The sequence below is a fragment of the Spea bombifrons genome, chromosome 10 (genome assembly GCF_027358695.1).
Source record: "Spea bombifrons isolate aSpeBom1 chromosome 10, aSpeBom1.2.pri, whole genome shotgun sequence".
Lineage (NCBI taxonomy): Eukaryota > Metazoa > Chordata > Amphibia > Anura > Pelobatidae > Spea > Spea bombifrons.
Genome location: NC_071096.1, coordinates 833,033 through 853,182, shown reverse-complemented (window position 1 = coordinate 853,182; position 20,150 = coordinate 833,033). Strand labels below are relative to the sequence as shown.

Genomic DNA, 20,150 nt, shown 5'->3' with positions numbered 1-20,150 from the left:
AATTATATTACACTGCAGGTTTGCCCTGTATGCGCTGTGTCACGCCTGCCCCAGCACCGATGCCCCAGGTGAGATGGTCGTCTTGTGGCCCCCGGGGTATGTGCGTTAGCGACGGCGAATCTCTATGCTTTGTTTCTGCCAATGATTATCCAGTAACCCGGCGCAGGCGTCACCCCCCAAACTCTGTACCCCCAGCGGGGGCAATAATAACTAATACCAAGGCAACATATTTCCCAAGTAGGGTCAGAACGGGGGTTATCTATATAAAGTGATTCTGGTGCATAGGTTAAAAAGTGGTCTTATCACCATAGCAACAGTTGGCACAGTTCACTCAGCAGGAACCTTTTTTATGTGTAAAAACGTGAACCTGACACACTACTGTATGGCGCTATAACCAATAGGATGCCCCTGCAAATTGCAGCATTTCATTGGTTGCTATGGTGATAAGACCACTTTTTGACTTTTGCTCCAGAATCACTTTTTACACATGGCTGCGAATGCAGAACGGGATGCGGTGTTTTCTGAGGGTCCTGCGCTGTACGTGATACCCTCCAGCCCCGGGTGTCGCACGGTGTTTGTCTCTTCCACCCCTCACGCCACACACGATTGCTGCCATCTTGGTGCTCCCAGCGATTTAGTGTTGTCATGGTGACGGGTGTAGCCGGGCCCGGGCGGAAGTGAGGTCGCTGTGCTTCTCGCGAGAGGCGCGGCGGCGGCCATTTCTCCATTGATTGCGTCTGCTCCTGGCAGAGAGCTCCGCGCTGTGTCCGCACTATGACTCCGGCCTGAACTCTGTCCCGGTCGCACGCACCGAGGAGATGGTGCCCGGAGAGGACAACCCCCTCGTACCCAAAGAGGTATGCGGCCCCAGGACTGTGTGCGCAGTGTGGGAGCCACAGGCCTCAGCCCCCCGGTTCTGTGTGTGTGCGCGCGCGCTGTGGGGGCCACAGGCCTCAGCCCCCCGGTTCTGTGCGCGCGCTGTGGGGGCCACAGGCCTCAGACCCCCGGTTCTGTGTGTGCGCTGTGGGGGCCACAGGCCTCAGTCCCCCGGTTCTGTGTGTGCGCTGTGGGGGCCACAGGCCTCAGCCCCCCGGTTCTGTGTGTGCGTTTTGGGGACCACAGGCCTCAGTCCTCCGGTTCTGTGTGCGTTTTGGGGACCACGGGCCTCAGCCCTCCGGTTCTGTGTGTGCATTGTGGGGGCCACAGGCCTCAGCCCTCCGGTTCTGTGTGTGCATTGTGGGGGACATAGGCCTCAGCCCCCCGGTTCTGTATGTGCGTTTGTGGGGGTCACAGGCCTCAGCCCCCCTGTTCTGTGTGCGCGTTGTGGGGGCCACAGGCCTCAGCTCTCGGTATTGTGTGTAAATTACAGTGGCACAGGCTTCACTCCTTCCGTATTGTGTATGTTATGGGGCCACAGATTTCATCCCCCAACCCCGGTGCCATGTGTGCATTGTGGGGGCCACAGGCCCCGTGTGTGACTTACAGGGAGTGCTGCCTTTCACTCCCCATTACTGTGTGTGCTTTGTGGGGGCCACAGGCTTCAGCCCCCCGGACTGAGAGGGTTTGGAGGGTATATCTCTTTTCTGTTATTTGGGGGATGTCACCTGTCACTTTGGTCTCATGCTTTAGCCCTGTGTTTTTTTTTCTGGGGTCCCTCGTGTGTCGGTATATCGGGCCCCGGCAGCTCTGTTCCCGGTGTGTGAGGCTGTCGGTTCCGCTCGCTATCACCCGTCGCAAGGACCCGGTAAGTTTAACGCGGCGAGATGAAGGGGCCGCGAGGCGGGAGAGTTAGAGGAGATACCGTGGCCCAGGGCTTGTAGCTCCCTGGGAAATGGCCACGGCGCGTTGTCTGTGTGTTTGGGTGCAGTCGGTCCGTCGTTTAACAGAACCCCAACCTGTTGTGCGGCCTGAGAGTGTTAGCTCTGCGTCACAGCCGATTCCTGCGTGAGACAGATTAACACATTACGCAGTTTAGTACAAAATCCCCATGTGAGGGGCCACAACAGGCCCCGACCCTCACGTCTACTTATAACTGGGCAGCGCAGACGCCGCTGACCGCCCCGTGCCGCAGACTTTCACCTGGCTGAATGACTGCCATGTTGGTAAATAAAGGTGTGCGCAGGCGGTGAGTCATTAGCGTGTTATTCGAGGTAAAGACGTGTCCGGGTACGCAGTTAGTAACCTCTTATCTCACCTGTTATCTCACCGTGGAGGAGCGGCAGGTCTGCGCGTGACGCGTCGGCTTTCTGTGCGAATTCCCCGGTCTCCTACCTGAGAAATTAACGGGTCTGGTGATGATACAAGCTGGGGCCATAATGTCGCCCGGAGGGGGCGCGAGGGCCATAATGTCGCCCGGAGGGGGGGCGAGGGCTTTGTCACCCGGAGGGGGCGAACTCTTTGCTCTGGAAGTGATCAATCTGCCTGAATCCCCAGCCTGGTCACTGTGGACAGGTGTGGGTTTTGTATTTGTGACCGCCTATATGTAAATGTACACGTGTCACCGGTACCTGCAAGCGTGTGCCATGCCTGGAACCCGTAGCCATGACAGACAGACGGAGGGCTGCGTGTGATGCGTTATTTAATCTAGCTTTGTGTAAGTGGTTCATTCACCAACTCCCTAATATACTGAACCGTTAACCGTTAGAATACACTGACGGCACGGATTAGATCGGCCGCTGATCGCACCGGGTGCCAAAGCGGAAACGTTACTGTTCACGCCGACGATCACGGCTCCCTGTGTCATGAGGTCATAGATCGTGGCTTGTGGGCACCGTAGTTCGTGACACGCTTATTCCGATCTCTTGTCCTTTGGAATATTCAGGCCGGTGTTAGCATGTTGTGACCGGCGCTTTGTGCTGCCGGGGGCCGTGGTTTGGCACACAGGTCAGAGGCATCACGACGGGTAATTCTGCAGGATCGGGTTAAAATATTCCATTACTTAGAAGATGGCTTTTTATGTGGCCCTTATGAGAAAAAGAAAGTGAATCATCTGCCTACGATTGACGTAACTTTATCGAAACGTAAATGTCACAGCTGACAGACGATGGCATTTAACCTCTATCATAATGTAATAGTCGTTTCCATATAACCGGAGCTTCGGCAAATACTGTTTTCTGTAAACACAAGTCTGTCATTAAACTGTGTATTAAAAACATGGCCGCCATGACATCATCAGGCGTCTCGGCAGCCTTAGGGCCACATGATCTCACTGCTGGCCGGTAAAAACATCGCAGCGGTGGTTTTGGTAGCGCAGGTGATGATGTAAGAGCCGCCGCAATGAAGTCAAACTGACTGACTGGGTGCCCGATGTCTGCCCCTGTGTGTGTTTATTTTTTTAATTGTGATTAAATATAAAAACCCTTTTTCTTTACGCATTTTGTATTGCTGAACCCCCTGGCCAGGAACGCTGCCATGTTCTCTGGTGCTTAGCGCTTAGCTATGTGTCTGAGCTGTAAGCCTAGCTGCCAGCACACGGGATTAACTTTACCCGGTAACACGCCGGCCCCCGACAGGTGCTGGCAGCTAAATCTTCACATAAAGGCCATCTTTTTTTTCTTTTTTTTTATTAACTCTCTCCTGCCTGCCTGATGAACTCCCGGCGATGAGAGGTTTCACTTCTGGTACAGTCTGCGAGCCCAGCTGTCTTATACGTTCGGTTACAGAATACAGGACACATTGTTTTTAAGATGTGATGTTTATAACTTTTTTCTGCGTCGTCATCGGCGGCTGTGCTGTTTTTAGCCGTTTCCTGGACATGTGTCTGTGTCAGTCACCCCGGGGCCGTGCACGGAGTCCCTCGGCCAGCCTGTTTAACTTCCCTAGAAAGAGCGTATCGTGTTTATCGCACTTCGCTGCCTGCTTTTAGGAAACGCTCGTTGGTAAAACTCTACTACGAATTCTCTTTTGTATTTTTATTGAAGACTTTTAAAGTCTTTCGGCTCCACAAGGAATGTCACAGGAGCCGACGGCGGACAACCCGTCACTTACTGCCATTACTGTCTGTAAATTATTATCCTTTATTGAACCGAACAGCGAACTTTGTAACTCAAGACTCAATTTCGGTTCCCGTAGAGAGGGAAGAACCAAGATTTCCCACATTCTGGCCCCACACCGAAGCAGAGACCCCCAGGAAGCCCCCCTTGCGCCCCCGTTAAAGTGGAAATTCGTCTTGGTTCCGGCGGTCAGAATTCAGGGAAAGATCGCCGCCGGGTTCTGATCCGCCATGTCCACTTACCTTAGTTCTGTTGATTAAAATTCTACTTATTATGTTTAACGTTCTATTTACGTTTTTTACCAATTCCGGTTTTATTGGGGTTTACGGGGTGTTTGGTTTTTGCCCCCGTAGAAGTTAAGCTGACTTAACATGCTAAGGTTAGAGAGTCCTGGAGCTGATGCCGCTTGGATCGATTTCTGCCGTTTCAGGTCATCCGGCGCTTAATGACTTGGGCATTAAGCGCCGGCGATAGACGTTTTCTGTAACGGGTGTTTAGAGACATAAGATCTGTTTAGCTAAATGTTGCCGTTCAGGCCTTCTGGCGGAGTGGAAGGACACGGCGGTCCTGCTTCTAATTTCAGATGCCTGGTGAGGTTGGCCGGCTTCGCTGAGATGAATCACGCTCCTGGCGGCTGATGCCAGCGTGGGGCTGTGTGCATGCGCAGCTGTCTGGCGCTCGCTCGAATGCCGCGTTCAGAGGAGCCTGGAGTGAACGCATCGATACCGTGACAATATCACGCGGAGAAAGCAGCTGGCTAGCGTGCCCGGCCCACACGGCTTATACCTTATTATTACGCTTTGTCTGAGAAAACAGCAAAAGTCCTGGCGCGGGGGCCGTTTCCGTTCCCCGTCTGACCATCGCCCCCGAGTCCTGCACTTGTAGTAAAAGCAGTGCTGGGTTTATCGCGGTGTTTAAGTACCGGCCCCTAAAAGTATGTAATAAAACACGGTAACTGAAAATAAATCCACAATACGGAGCCTTGTGGTGGGGCCCCCGCGCTCCGTGGTGGGGCCCCCGCGCTCCGTGGTGGGGCCCCCGCGCTCCGTGGTGGGGCCCCCCGCGCTCCGTGGTGGGGCCCCCCGCGCTCCGTGGTGGGGCCCCCCGCGCTCCGTGGTGGGGCCCCCCGCGCTCCGTGGTGGGGCCCCCCGCGCTCCGTGGTGGGGCCCCCCGCGCTCCGTGGTGGGGCCCCCCGCGCTCCGTGGTGGGGCCCCCCGCGCTCCGTGGTGGGGCCCCCCGCGCTCCGTGGTGGGGCCCCCCGCGCTCCGTGGTGGGGCCCCCCGCGCTCCGTGGTGGCGCCCCGCGCTCCGTGGTGGCGGCCCCCGCGCTCCGTGGTGGCGGCCCCCGCGCTCCGTGGTGGCGCCGTGGTCGTATGGATCCGCAGCCCCTCAGATCAGGCGAGTCTTTTCCCGGCAGGAGAGGCGTTTTTATAGACGTTGTTCCGATAAGAGGTTGTGGTTCAAAGTCTTGCAGCAGATAAGAAATGAGAGAAAACTCGCCTGACCAGGAAGTAGCTTCGTCTTTATTCCTTAAACGCCGTTTAGACAACGCGACCTTTCGCTCGGATCCGCTGCTCGCTCACCGCCGTGCCGCGTTCTCAGGGGGGATTCTGGAGATGGGTTTGGGGTCCGCGGATCCGGCGCGTGTGCTGAAGCTCGACAAACCCCTCTGACGCCCGGACCTCCCGATGCTGAAATTCCTGATTAGTTTCTTTCTGTCTTGTTCCAAATCGAAAGACAAATTCCGGCTTATTATCCTCAGCCAGGTCAGTAAAGCCTCGCGCAGGACGGCCGCTTCCTTGTTCAGGAAATAACATAAATATTTTCTAGGTATCTTTTTGTTTTACCGGCAACCTGACCCCCCTGCTTGGAGCTCCTCCTCGCCGCGTTTAACCGGCAGACCTCGGCTGACTGACTGCCGGTTCCACTTCTCGGTCTCAGCTTTTTAACCATTTTAACGATTATCTGAAACCAACAAAGGCAGAAGTTACAGGAACGTTATTCCGCCCAAGCGGGTAAATCTGGTGTTGCCCCCGCACCGCGACGCGGCTTTTCGTTTCCGGTTCGGACTGGTGTGTGGTCAGTCTGTCCTGGAATTAAAGGAAAGAGGGTGATGTGGGGCGTTATTTCCGATAGTTATGTTACACAGAAAGTTGTATTGTAGTTTTCAACGTACGGAGAAAATTCTGGGAAATTTTTGACTCTGCCTGCGATCAGGGAGCACCTTTTATTCATGTCGCCCAATTCCTTTCATCTATACTATACGTGTGTGTGTGTGTGTGTGTGTGTGTATATATATATATATATATCTCATTATTATCCCGGGTCAGATGTAAAACGGCGTCTTTCCAAGGTTAAAAGAAATGACTTTTAAGGGTGGTTTCTCTCCGAGTAAAGTTATGGAGAAGCCATAAATCCATAAACGCAGCGACGCCGTGTCCTCCGCTTGGTATGTAAGTCCGTATAAAAACCTTGGGATCGATAGACAGGAGTCCGAGCGGAGAGGTAAACGGGATCTGCGGCACGTGGATCTGATTCTGCAAAGAGACGGCCGACCCGTGGACGCGAAGCCCCTCCGATTCTGAGTAAATGTCAGGCTGCCCACCTAACCCCGTCCGAAACTGCCATCCGTGGGGCTTTCGGGGGGGTACTTTGATGCGCTGGGGGGCTGATCCGGGCTCCTCTGTGTCTCTACCGTCACCTGGAATAACCCTCTGTAACGCTGCAGATAAAACATGCGCGTTCAGATAGAGCGAGCGTCTCCAGCGTTTCGTTGCATTTATGCCTCCGTGTTTCTGCCGCAGGGGGTGTTTTGGAGTTGCAGACAGAGTATCTTTAATGAGATGAAGAAGCGGTTCTCGCAGGTAGCCTGTGGTTGCAGTGGCGCATGTTTTCTTGTAGAGGACACGTTGGGTATTTTTATGCATGGCTTGGGCCGGCGTGCGATGCTCACACGGCTGTCTCGGGTTTGCACCTGAGCGAGTGTTTGTGCTGCTAATACGGTTCTAGCTCTGCACGTCTTGAATAGATAACCTCGGAGAGCGGGCTGAGTGGCGGCCGGTAAGGCGTTCAGTGGACAGGGACGCGTCTGTTGCACGTCTGCCGTTTGGTAATGGGGGCTTTGAGTAGGTGGGGGGGGTTCTCGGTTTATAGGTTAAAAGCTGCACCGTTCGCCACGCAGCAATCAATGCATCGTCCGATGTATTAGACGCCAATTCCATAACGCTGCGTGTTCTCGCTGCTCGTCCGTCTCAGCCACGTTTTGGTTCTAGAAATGTGTTTTGTGCTTCTTATCCCTAACGCGGCGAGTGTCTGCTACTAACCAAGACAAGGTTCTCTCCTCTCAGATAGAAAATGCTGCCGACGAGCCACGAGTCCTGTGTATAGTCCAAGACACCACCAACTGCAGGACCGTTAACGAGAGAATCACCCTAAACCTCCCGGCCTCCACCTCCGTGAGGCGGCTCTTTGAAGATGTGTCCAGTAAAGCTGGCTACGTGTCGGGGACCTTCAGCCTGATGTGGGGGAATGGCGTCCCTAACGGCGACATGGTAAGGTCTGATACCCCGTTCTATTCGCTCTGAATGAGGGCTCCGGGTGTAATCTGTCTCTATCTGGCTAAAGAAAGCGGGAGGCTTACTCCGTATAAATCAGTAGATTGCAACCGAAACCCATAACTAAAACCCGGTGTGATTTCAGGCGGTGCTGGACGGCTCCTTGGATGCTTCTTTACAAGATGCCGGCTTCGAGTCTGGGAAGAAGAACTTTCTTCATTTGACCGATAAAAATGGGGAGCAGCCGCAGCTCGCCTCGGTGCGTAGCCTCCTCTCCGGCCGCAGGGTCTCTTAGTTGACGAATCTGTTTTTACGCAATTTTATGTTCCTCGTTAAACGTGCGCAAGTAACGCGTCGGCTGCATTGCGTTCCAGGATGAGTCCGGCACCGCAGACAGCAGCGGCCTCGACGACAGCACCCAGGAGAAGTTCATCGGCCCTCTGCCTAGAGAGGGCTACGTGGGCTGTGCCGGTGACTATGTCAGCCAGAACTACACCTACTCCTCTCTGCTCAGCAAGTCTGACACCGGTACGGGCTGCGGGGGTTACTGCAATGAGGGGTTAAAGATGACGGTTCAGGGAAGCTCCCGTCAGGTGTCTGTACCCGGTTTGCTTCGGGCTCAGATTGTTTTTATTGGCATCAGAAGGCCTGGGGCTGTAAGCGAGTCGGAGTGTGAGCTGCGGGAGCGAGTGAGCACTCTATCACTAGCCAGTTTGCCTTTCAGGGCATTGTGAGGATTCCCAATTTCTGTATTTCTTCTGTTTTTCAGGTTATGTCGGGTTAGTCAATCAGGCCATGACTTGTTACCTGAACAGCCTTCTGCAAACTCTGTTCATGACGCCAGAATTCCGGAACGCGCTGTACAAGTCAGTATCGTTCCCCGGTTTGTGTAGAACGCGTTCACGCGTGGAATGCCGTTGAGCTGTGAATGTTGTCAGTGCCTGGCTTCTATAAGTCTGTGTTAACCGTGTACTAGGTTATGTCCGTTCATAAACATTCACATAACCTGAGCCATTCCTCTGTCCCTTTCTTGTGCCACCAGGTGGGCGTTTGAGGTGTCTGAAGAAGACCCCGTCACCAGCATACCCTATCAGCTGCAAAGACTCTTTGTTTTATTACAGACCAGCAAAAAACGAGCCATCGAAACCACAGACGTAACGCGCAGCTTTGGGTGGGATAGCAGCGAAGGTACCTGCCTGTTAATAGTATCTCTGGGGGTCTGTGTGTATATAGTATATAATATATGTATATCACGGCTGATTGAGGCAGGGAATGGGGCGTCTCTGCCGGTGACTGCGCATGACCAGATATAACGGGTACGTTAATCACGGACGTCAGGTACATCGCTGCACCCCAAGTCGGAATGAGAAACTGGTGTAATAATTATACAGAACGACCATATTCCGCAGCGCTGTACAATGGGAAGTTTTCCATTACAGTAAAGTTATGACGGCCGTGTACTCATCCTCTTCATTCTCTGTGTCTTTAGCCTGGCAGCAGCACGATGTCCAGGAGCTCTGCAGAGTCATGTTTGATGCGCTGGAGCAGAAGTGGAAGCAGACAGAGCAGGTGCGGAACTCCTTTCCGAATGAAAGCGAATGAATGAAACGCTGATCACGTGCGAAATACACTGTGTACCCGTCAAGAAGGTGTTCGTTTATTCATAATAATGAGTCGGCATAGAATGTCCTTGCGGTTAGGACAGTAGGATAGAGATTTGCTTAACAATATGCGGTATTAAAGGGGAATCCATCATGAGCTCGCTTATCATTACAAGCAAATTCACGTGATCTGTTCTCTTGGTGTTCTAGGCCGACCTCATCAATCAGCTGTATCAGGGCAAACTGAAAGACTATGTGCGGTGTCTGGAGTGCGGGTACGAAAGCTGGAGAATCGACACTTTCCTCGATATTCCTCTTGTCATCCGGCCGTATGGTTCCAGCACAGCGTTCGGCAGCGTCGTATGTATTTATCGGACTGTTTCATTTATCGCATAACGTCGCCTGTTTCTACAGAATCCACTCTTATATTGAAGCACTAAATGCCTTTTGGTAAAATCTCCCTATTATGACCTCACTCTGTTCATGCGCGGTGACTTCTGTTCTCCATGGCAGGAAGAAGCACTGAATGCGTTTGTTCAGCCGGAGACCTTGGACGGGCCGAACCAGTACTTCTGTGAGCGCTGTAAGAAGAAGTGTGATGCCAGAAAGGTGAGGATCCGCTCCGCGGGGGGGGGGGGGTCGCCGGTTTGGCAGATAGCCTGTGCCGTGACCTCTGTGCCGTGACCTCTGTGCCCGTCTCTCCCTCCAGGGTCTGAGGTTCCTGCACTTCCCGTACCTGCTAACCCTGCAGCTGAAGAGGTTTGACTTTGATTACACCAGCATGCACCGGATTAAACTCAACGACCGCATGACGTTTCCAGAAGAGCTAGACATGAGCCCGTTCATCGACGTCGAAGATGAGGTGGGTTCTTGTCTAAATCCAGAAGGCGCGTTCCATTAAGTAGGTCCAAGCGCCTTGGCTTTCCGGGAGCAGAGTGTTCGCTCAGACTCTCGAGTACCACTCACTCGCCCCGTTATATACTGATATGCATATTTACAGCTGAGGCAGTAACGCTCCGTGCAGCCGTTATTACCCATTTCTTTTGCTTTTTGCCTCGTTCCCCTTTGGTACCAGAAGTCCCCGCAGACCGAGAGCTGCACAGATAGCGGTGCGGAGAACGAGGGCAGCTGTCACAGCGACCAGATGAGCAACGATTTCTCAACCGATGATAATCTGGATGAAGGGATCGGTCTGGAGAGCAACCACGGCGCAGAAAAGATCAATAAATTGTCCGTGGAAAAGGTAAATCTTTTGATTTGGGAATTGCCCGTTGATTACATTTTAGTGGCGATTATCGTAACGCGTGTGAATTTTCTTTTCTAGAACACCTTGTATGAACTTTTTTCCGTGATGGTCCATTCGGGAAGCGCGGCCGGTGGCCATTACTACGCCTGCATAAAATCCTTCACGGACGACCAGTGGTACAGCTTCAACGACCAGCACGTGAGCCGGGTGAGCGGAACCGGGCTGGTTTTATCCTTAGAACATATGCGCCCTTCTCCCACTACTGGGTGGCAATAAGAAGACTTGGTAACAGAAGCACGGCAGAGATTACCACGTACTTTGCATTAATAGCGAGGAATTCATGTAAAATGTTTCTCGGCGTTAATGACGCCTGGCCAGTTACATTTTGTGGTTTCTGAGAATACATTTCCCATCATGCACCTGACGTCCTTTCTGATTGGCTGCTCACTCGGTTTCCTTGTCCATGTGACACGCCATGCATAGAATAGGATATAGGAGCGTGGAGGCTTGAGTGTTCCTACAATGCCGTCCGCTCCGGGCCGGTAACATTTATGTCCGTTAGGAAGTCTGTGTAAAGATCTGCTCCTCGTTTTCTCCTTTTTTAGGTAATCCTGCATTAGTTTTATCTGAACGTCTCATTTTCTGTTCTATGCAGATAACGCAAGACGATGTTAAAAAAACATACGGCGGCTCCACTGGGAACCGGGGATATTACTCCAGCGCCTTCGCCAGGTGATTATTCTGAATGGCGGACGCGCTCCGTGCCGCGCGGATGGTCATGGGGCTTTTTTTTTTTGACTGACAAAGTGTTTGGTTTTTCTTCTCATTGCTTACAGCTCGACCAACGCGTATATGCTCATGTACCGGCTAAAGAACCCAGCCAGGAACGCGAGTACGTATGGCGGGGGCTGAGGCTTATAGTTTGCATCTTTATTGAGTTCTTTTAACTCCTTCCACCCCTTCGCCCGTCTCTTTTTTTAATTTAAGGCAGAGGAAGCAAATGTGGATTGTTTGAGCTAAATCTGTTGCGTTTCATTGTGAAGATTTTGACTTCTAATTTATAAGCTTTTCTTTCTCCGTTTTATAACTCTGAGGAGCGCACCGCTGCTGCTAAATCCTTCTTCTGGTTTCATTTACAGAGTTTCTCGATCCATCGGAGTTCCCAGAGCATATAACGCATCTGGTAGAAAAGGAAAAGGAGCAAGAAGAGCACGAAAAACGGCAGCGGGAGATTGAGAGGAACACATGCAAAGTTAGTGCATCGCCACGGCCTGTGTGTCCGTTATCCGGCGTAACTTTTCTTCCACAAATCTGCGGAGTAAATTGTGCCCTTTTTGGGGTTTATGAGTATTTGGGAACTTGTTAGACGTGCGCGTTTTATCTGGAATAACTCGCCCCGCTCTCTGCCGCCCTTTCAGCTGAAGCTGTTCTGCATGCACCCCGTGAAGCAGATCATGATGGAGAGTAAGCTGGAAGTTCACAAGGATAAGACGATGACGGAAGCCGTGGAGATGGCTCACAAGGTAGGACTTCTCACGGTGTGGAACGCGTCAAGGCGCATGCATCGTAAGAGTCTGAACGTACAGGGGCTTTCTTTTTTGTTAAATGTCGGATCCGAGGCTCTAGTGCGGTGGATCCGCGGACCCCTCTTCCGCTTCATTGTATGACATCGCTTGTGAAACTGATCGTGCGTTGTCTGGTTTACTTCTTAGCTCATGGATCTGGAAGGCGTCGTTCCCCTCGATTGCTGCCGGCTTGTGAAGTACGACGAGTTCCACGATTACTTGGAGCGTTCTTACGAAGACGAGGAGGACAAGCCGATGGGGTTCCTGCTCGGCGGAGTCAAATCCTCGTACATGTTCGACCTGCTGTTAGAAACCAAAAGGCCTGACCAAGTGTTTCAGTCCTACAAGCCTGGGGGTAAGAGCGATAATGGGTATTTTACGGTCCCCTGGGGGGTTATGGGAGTTCTCAGCTCTGAGCTTGAATCCATCTGAAGGTCTGGGTACTTCTCCTGTGGGTTTTATTTTTTAATGGCCCGCTCGTCATCTACTTTATCTGTTCTTAGATATGTCAGCAGGGTTTACGGGAAATAGTAAGTGTGGTTGTTACTGGATTGTCTCCCCAGAGGTGATGGTAAAGGTGTATGTCGTGGATCTGAAGACTGAGACTGTGGCGTCTCCGATCAGCGTGCGTGCCTACCTAACTCAGACCGTGGCGGAGTTCAAGCTACTCATATCCAAGGTTTGCGGAGACTCTTCTGTCATTTTAACCTAGAAGAAAACTGTAGTTTCCGAAACGTTAGCCGTGTTCTCTGTAACAGACCAAGTGTTTGGGGTTTTTGGGGGGATTTAAATGCTTTTTAAGTTGCGATGTTCTTGTTCCCTGTTGCAGAGCACGGAGTTGCCTCCTGATAACATGAGGGTGGTCCTGGAACGCTGTTACAACGACCTGCGGCTTCTCAGCGTCCTGAATAAAACCCTCAAGGCTGAAGGCTTCTTCAGAAGCAATAAGGTAAGGCTCGAGTCCAGGAGCGGCGGCTTCGTGCAGTCACTATCGGTTCATTTTAATGTGAGAGTCTTGGATTTTGGGTCTCCTTGTCTGAGCTCGGTTCTGCCAGCGACACAGAGAGCCCCCTACATGCGAGTGAGGAGGTCCTCGCCGCTCCACCGCTGTCAAGAAGCTGAAAGTAGGAACGCAGCTTGCTGGTTACCGGAGGACGTGACCGGTAATGGGGCGGTAGCAGCCGTAACAATGAATTCTTTCCCCTATATCAGACTTGGGCGTATGGAGTGGTGCTAAGGTGATTACCCCCCCCCCCACAGGGCACGTTTCTCATCAGGTGTCGTGGATGTTCTCTGTTAGAAACGCCCGTCCGTTTACCAGTAGGGTATTTGGGTTGCTTCTAACGCTCCCGGACTCACCGTAGATTCATTTCCAGGAACTCTGTAATAAACTCAGTGTCGGTCTTTGCTGTCCCGTCAGGTCGCGTCTCACCTTTCCCGTTATTGCAGGTGTTTGTGGAAAGCTCAGACTCTCTGGATCACCAGCTGCTGTTCACAGACTCGCAGTTATGGAAGCTGTTGGACCGTCACGCTAATACTATTAGACTGTACGTCTCGTTACCAGAGCACTCTCCCGGCCCTCCGCCTGCTAGCTGTGCCTGCCCTAAGGCCTGCGGGGCCGCGGCTCGGACAGACGGCTTTCCTGACCAGGTCGACGGAAACCTTAAGTCTGTGGATGCCATTTTGGAAGAGAGCACCGAGAAGCTGAAGACGTTGTCTCTGCAGCAGCACCAGGATGGCGGCAATGGGGACAGCAGCAAAAGCACCGAGGAAAGCGACTTTGAGAACATTGATTCGCCTCTGAACGAGGCCGATTCCTCCGGGTCGGCTGATAATCGCGAGCTGGAAAACCGAATCCTGTCCGCTGACCCCGATAACCATTTTCAGGCGGAGGAGCGTTCCGACTCGGATGTGAACAACGACCGCAGCACGAGCTCCGTGGACAGCGACATTCTCAGCTCGAGCCATAGCAGCGACACGCTGTGTAACGCGGACAGCGCCCCCAATCCGCTGGCCAACGGCCTGGACTCGCACAGCATCACCAGCAGCAGGCGCTCCAAGGCCAACGAGGGGAAGAAGGAGACGTGGGACACGGCAGAGGAGGATTCTGGGACGGATAGCGAGTATGACGACAGCCGCAAAAGCCGAGGGGAGGCGCAGTACGTGTATTTCAAAGCGGAGTTACACGGCGCTGCGGAAGGCGCTGGAGAGGGGCAGAAATGTAAGTTTGTTAAATTGTTCGTTCTTGGCCATGGCAATTTCTGGTCAGATTGTGTAGTTTGTGTAAATACAAACTGTATGCCGCTGTGTGCCTCTCTCCCGGGTGGGACATCAGGAGTTCCGGGGTGCAATGTCAGACGGGGCAGTTCTGGGGTATCGGGGGTCCTGCAGGTGTTATTCCCGTTACCCCAACACAGCAGGATTTAGGTTTCCCCGCCGCCTGACATGGTGCGATTTTGGTTGGTTGTCTAATAGAACTGTCTTGGATAAACGCGTATTACGAGGACAATTTCCACCTGACCCCGAAACTCTAGCAAATCCTGTTCAAGTATGTGAATTCCTTTTAATATCGGGAAGACGCGTTAAATGACCTCGTTACGTTCTGTGCTTACCAGGTTTAACGGTAAATGTGGACAAAAGAATCACCTTATCTGCCTTCAAACAGCAGCTGGAACCGTTCCTGGGGGTCCCCTCCTCCCAGTTTAAGGTTTTCCGGGTTTATGCCAGCAATCAGGAGTTTGAGAGCGTGCGTCTGAACGAGACCCTCTCCTCCTTCTCCGATGACAATAAGGTAATTTGATTCTTGAGATCGGGCCTGGAGACGACACTTGGTTGATTTTGAGGTAATTCGGAGTGCTTTAAGCTGGTTTATCGTACCGGCCAATGCGTTGCATGTCCCTGGTATTGTTTAAGGGGAATGAAAGTAAAACGCGCGGGGGGCTGTAACGCTGCGCACCAATGCTTCATCTGGCTTTTTGTTTTCCAGATCACCATCCGGCTTGGAAGGGCCCTGAAGAAAGGCGAGTACAGAGTCAAGGTCTTCCAGCTGCTGTTAAACGAGCCCGAGGTAACGGAGGGGAATCGTTATACTCGACGCTTATTCGTATCTGCTGCTGAATCATAAGCAGGCTGTTCCGCTGGTTGTTATAGCAACTACTCCGCTTTTACCATTGTGTCTTTATACGTGTGGATGGGATGGTGCCATGATTTCTAGGAGAGGTTTTTTTGGTTGTAAACAAACTCAGTCTTGTTGTTCTCCCCGGATTTTATTCCCCAGCCGTGCAAATTCCTGCTGGACGCCGTGTTTGCTAAAGGAATGAGCGTCCATCAGTCCAAAGAGGAGTTGATTCCGCAGCTCAGGGAGCAGTGTGGCCTGGAGCTCGCCGTCGAGCGGTAAATAGTCCCGCCGGCCGTTCGTTGAAGAGATTCCGCGTGTCGCTTCTGTTTAAGCCGCGATGTATCCAGACGTGTAAATCCGCTGTGTGCTCCATAGATTCCGGCTCCGGAAGAAGACGTGGAAGAACCCCGGCACCGTCTTCCTGGACTACCACGTGTATGAAAACGAAATCAGTATTTCAAGCAACTGGGAAGTGTTCTTAGAAGTGCTGGATGGTAAAGATAAACTATTTAATAAAATATCCGATAATAAGAAGTACGTTATTACATAATTATAACCGGTGTATAATTATACTGACGGCTCTTCTCCTGCTAGCCTCCTTCTTCCATTCTCTCTCCATCGCTGGTTATAATACTTATTGCAGGATTTTTTTCTGCACCTCTGGCTCTTTTACCGTAAAATCTGGAGAAATTGTTGGTTTTACTCTTTTTTTCCTAAAACAGAAAACGAAAAGATGAAATCCATGTCTCAGCTCTCTCTGTTTACGAAGAGGTGGAGGCCGTCGGAACTAAAGCTGGATCCTTTTCAGGAGCTCATTCTGGAAACCAACAGCGTGGATGAGTTGAGAGAGAAGGTGAGTTAAGGAGACGTCGCGGGGTTTGCTGTAGAGCCCCCGGAATATAATCTCTAGCTTTATACGGAGAGTAGATGACTTCTGCCTTCCGGCTGCAGGAGGCATGATAGAAACTGCGGTCGGAATTCTGACACATGCCGTTTTCAATCGCTGCCCCCACAAGGAGATGGTAGTTTTGGTGGGGGGGGGTTGCCTAGAGTCGCCACGTGTACTTATTAACCCCTTAAGGACAATAGGGGTTTTTACTCGTAGTATATTGTGGGACAATGGCTATTTTAACATTTTTCGGTGTTGCTGTTTAGCTGTGATTTTCTTCTTTCTCATTTCATGCTCCCACACATATTATATATTGTTTTTTTCAGGACAAACAGGGCTTTCTTTAGATACCATTAATTTTATCATATCATCTAATTTACTATAAAAAAAATGATAAAATATGGGGATTTTTTGTTAAAAAATTACTTTTTCTCACTTTTTAAACAAAAAACTTTTACTCATCTGCAAAAACGAATGAAAAAACCTGCTAAATAGATTCTACTATTTGTCCTGAGTTTAGAAATACCCAATGTTTTTATGTTTTTTTGCTTTTTTCTGCACGTTATGGGGCAATAAGTACAGGTAGCATTTTGCTATTTTAAAACCTTTTTTTCCAAATCTGGTAATTCTTCCCCCCATGTGCCATTTCGGGTATCTTTGAAGCCGGCCAATGCAATTTACCCCATCAAGTCATATATTTTTAAAAACTAGACACCCCAAGGTATTTCACATGCTGGTAATTTAACCCTTTCCATGCACTAATTTTACCACCAGCCTTTGTGAAACTTTATGGTAGTAAATTTTTTTGTATTTTTTTCACACATATTGTACTTCAGGTATAAATTTATCGCTCCTGGTATATGTCCGTGTCAAACAACACCCCAATATGTGTTCAGTAACATCTCCTGAGCGCAGTGATACCCCACATGCATGGGTTTGTTGGGTTATTTGGGAGGTAAAAGGCCGCCTTTGTGAGGTGTGTATTTTTTGGCCATTTAGACATCTGATCCTACTGCCCCCATGTCCCATATTTGGGACATCTTTGAACCCGGCCAATTCAATTTATCCCATCCACTCATGCATTTTTTAATACGAGACACCCTATGGGCATTTGTAATGCCAATATTTTAACTCTTTCCATGCTGGAATTTTTGTAAAGATAAAGAATTTTAGGACTTGCTTATTAATTTTTTTTTTTTTTTTTTTTTGGTGACAGTGGGGATTTTTATGTTACCATATTATTTTTTTTGTTTAAAACATTTTTTTAATTTTTTTTTTTTAATTTTTTTTATTTTTTTTTAAATTTTTTTTTACTAATCACTCATTAGTGAGCTGGGCTCCATTGACCTTGCATGGTTGGATGCAGTACCTGCATTCAACCTGCAGGAGGAGCTCGAGAGTTCACAAGAGGGTCTGGATAGACCCTCTATGAACTCATATTTATTGTTGATGCCATCCTGTGAATGACGGCAACGTCATTTACAGGATGGCACTTGTGGTTGCTCTTCGGAGCAATCACAAGGCGATCGGGGGTCGGGGGCTAGTGTTGCTGATATGCCTCGATATCGAGGCATGTCAGTAACACCATTTATGCTTAGGAAGCGATTCAGATCGCTTCCTAAGCTGTTTTAGCCGGGCGCCGCCGCGATCTTTGATGATCGGTGCGGCGGCGGCCATTTTTCTTCCGGGGAGGGCTGCCGAGGGCTGCCCTCCCCGGATCCACGGTCAGCCTCACTTGTGAGGCTTCCGTGGATGCTGCAAAGCCGCCGATCGCGGCGAAAACGCCGCGATCGCGGCGATGCAGCTATTTAACGGCAGCCCGTACATGTACGGGCATTGTCGTTAACCCGTTGCACGGCAACCCCGTACATGTATGGGGATTGTCGTTAAGGGGTTAACTAAACTGGGAGTTGTACCCCTGTGTAGTGTATAGGTAATTGGCTTGCGGGCCCCATATGATGTATGGTTAGAAAGGCGAATGGCCCCCCCATCATCTGATAATACGAGCACTCATTTCCAATGTATGTTCATTGCGTTGAGTGAACACGTGTAAGAATTTTAATGCTTTCTTGTTTTCCAGATTTGTGAAATAAGCAACATACCTTTAGAAAACCTGGAATTTGCGAAGGTAAATAACATACCTGGCACCGGAGATGTACTGCGCACACGGCGATTAACCTGTGCATGCGCAGACCCGGAATGCTGTAGCTGATAGATAACCTTTATAGTCTGTGAACTGTTAAAATAAGTTTGGCTTCTCTTGTACCTGGAGCTGATTTTGTTTGACTTTCCAACAGCTGATCGGCAGCAGATCTGCCTCGATGCTACTAGAGCAGTTTATGGGCACCTAGGGGCCCCGTTTCACATCTGTATTAAATATACCGAGCGGCAGAACCGGCGATAATAAAGTGCTTGTCCCGGGAGACGCCGCTCTGCCTGACGAGACCAAAGTCACCAAATTAACACCTTTTGTTCTGAAACTCTGCAGGGCCGAGGGACGTTCCCGTGTGATATCTCCGTTCTGGAGATCCATCAGGACTTGGACTGGAACCCGAAAGTGTCCACCCTGAACGCCTGGCCTCTGTACATCTCGGACGACGGCGCCGTTATATTTTACAGGTATCTCTAATCGTTAACCGCTATTTCTAGGGGATAAAGAGTTGGGTTTTGACCGACCTGTTTCCCGTTTCAGAGATAAAACAGAAGAGCCGGTCGAGCTGTCGGAGGAGCAGAGAAATGAACTCATGAAAAAAGAAAGTAGTCGCTTGCAAAAAACTGGGCACCGCGTCACCTACTCCCCCCGAAAAGAAAAAGCCCTAAAAATTTACCTGGACGGGGCGGCAAATAAAGACTCGGCACAGGACTGACGTACAGCGATCCGCTAACCCGGGACGTTTTTTCAGCCAGGTTTAATATTGCTGCGCAATCTCTCTCCGCAGGACGCTCAGAGCGGCGCCAAGACACCAGCACCGATTGGCAGGCTACAAGCCAATCATAAGCCCTGTACCTGTGAGGTCACCGCTTGACTTGTAATCATGTTCTGCACTATGGTCAATTAAACTGTAAAGGGACGTGCAAATATAATAGTAAATATATATATATAAAAATGTAAAAAAACACAAAAAAAGGTTGGACGTGTGGGTATTTCCCTCCTCAGGTTGAATTTAAGGTGTTTGAACCTTCTCAAAGCAGAGAGCTGTGTAGTTTTATATGGGTCGGTGGTCAAAAATATATATATATATAAATAAATAAAAATAAAATATTAAAGGCAGGGATTCCGGCTCGAAGCCGTGGAGTCGTTCCTTTATACTGATAAACGCATTACCTCATTGTAGGAAGGATGGACGGGGCGAGGGGGCCGAATCCGAGCGTGTCTCGCCGAGAGTCCTGATGTCTGCCAGCGCGATCTCGTGTTCTGCTGTCTCGCTCAGAGTGTAAATAAAGCCCCGTCCGTCAGATCCGCAGCCCTCCGAGTCCTCGTATCAGACACTGTACGTCACACGTTTGCTGCCTATTTAAGTTTCTTGGTACTTCTCCGGTTCACGGTTTCTGTTAACGCCTTTGTACATTTTGCTTTGGAGAATATATTTTAAGTTGTAAACACCTCTTTTTCCTCACTCTGCGTTTGTTTTTTTAACTTTCCTTGCGAGAGAATATTTTCTTATAAACGCGCTCAGCCCCGCTTCACCACTTTATCTTTATTTTTCTTTTTTTTTTTTTCCCTTCTGGTTTTGAAACAATGTAATTATCATCTGCATACTTTCTTTTTCCAATTGCCATCAAGTTTATAAGAAATCGATACAAGGTTTTGATAATTTTTCATGCCAGATACTGTTTACAACAATAAACATGCCAATAAAAATGAAAATATTCTGTGTCTTTCATACCAAATGCTGCCGCCATCCAGCATAAGACTCGACAGCCGCTAATTATATTTTACGGATGACCGCCAAACACTTTTGGGGGAGAGAAGAATAGTAACTTCCCCGCTATCTGATAATGCTTGAAATATAAAGCCTAGAAAGTTTTTATGGTAAAAAACACAAAGTTCTGTTTACGTCAGATTTGAAAGGAGATTCTCTGGTTTTCTTTGGATAAAATAAAGTTCTTGTCGTCGTTCTGGAGTCCGGGGTCGCAGGACGGTCCGTTTGCAGGACACTCGTTGGGGTCTCTGGGGGTCGGGTGC

At 50.2% G+C, this 20,150-nt stretch overlaps 1 protein-coding gene across 4 annotated transcripts; it reads left to right on the top strand.

The window, feature by feature from the left end:
- The first annotated feature begins 712 nt into the window (after positions 1-712).
- USP47 (ubiquitin specific peptidase 47) lies at positions 713-19,832 on the top strand. Of its 4 annotated transcripts, none has more exons than XM_053448860.1 (29): positions 713-857; positions 6,796-6,855; positions 7,339-7,542; positions 7,691-7,804; positions 7,920-8,073; positions 8,315-8,411; positions 8,588-8,733; positions 9,035-9,114; positions 9,357-9,506; positions 9,660-9,755; positions 9,856-10,008; positions 10,225-10,389; positions 10,471-10,599; positions 11,048-11,124; positions 11,229-11,284; positions 11,532-11,644; positions 11,811-11,915; positions 12,105-12,312; positions 12,521-12,636; positions 12,787-12,906; positions 13,407-14,178; positions 14,573-14,748; positions 14,944-15,024; positions 15,235-15,350; positions 15,451-15,569; positions 15,798-15,928; positions 18,045-18,092; positions 18,453-18,583; positions 18,657-19,832. In XM_053448860.1, exons 1-29 carry the CDS (start codon positions 819-821, stop codon positions 18,829-18,831), a joined length of 4,131 nt encoding a protein of 1,376 aa, XP_053304835.1. In that variant the 5' UTR covers positions 713-818; the 3' UTR covers positions 18,832-19,832. The 4 variants fall into 4 exon arrangements, with proteins under 4 accessions (XP_053304835.1, XP_053304834.1, XP_053304837.1 ...); XM_053448859.1 differs by having other exon boundaries at positions 10,222-10,389; XM_053448862.1 differs by lacking the exon at positions 6,796-6,855 and having other exon boundaries at positions 10,222-10,389.
- The last annotated feature ends 318 nt before the right edge of the window (positions 19,833-20,150 follow it).

Excerpts from the sequence above, each read along its gene's own strand:
- USP47 (XM_053448859.1), top strand. The coding sequence starts at position 819 with ATGGTGCCCGGAGAGGACAACCCCCTCGTACCCAAAGAG. Across the intron at positions 7,543-7,690 it reads GCGTCCCTAACGGCGACATG|GCGGTGCTGGACGGCTCCTT; the intron begins GTAAGGTCTGAT and ends GTGTGATTTCAG. Across the intron at positions 14,179-14,572 it reads CGCTGGAGAGGGGCAGAAAT|GTTTAACGGTAAATGTGGAC; the intron begins GTAAGTTTGTTA and ends TGTGCTTACCAG.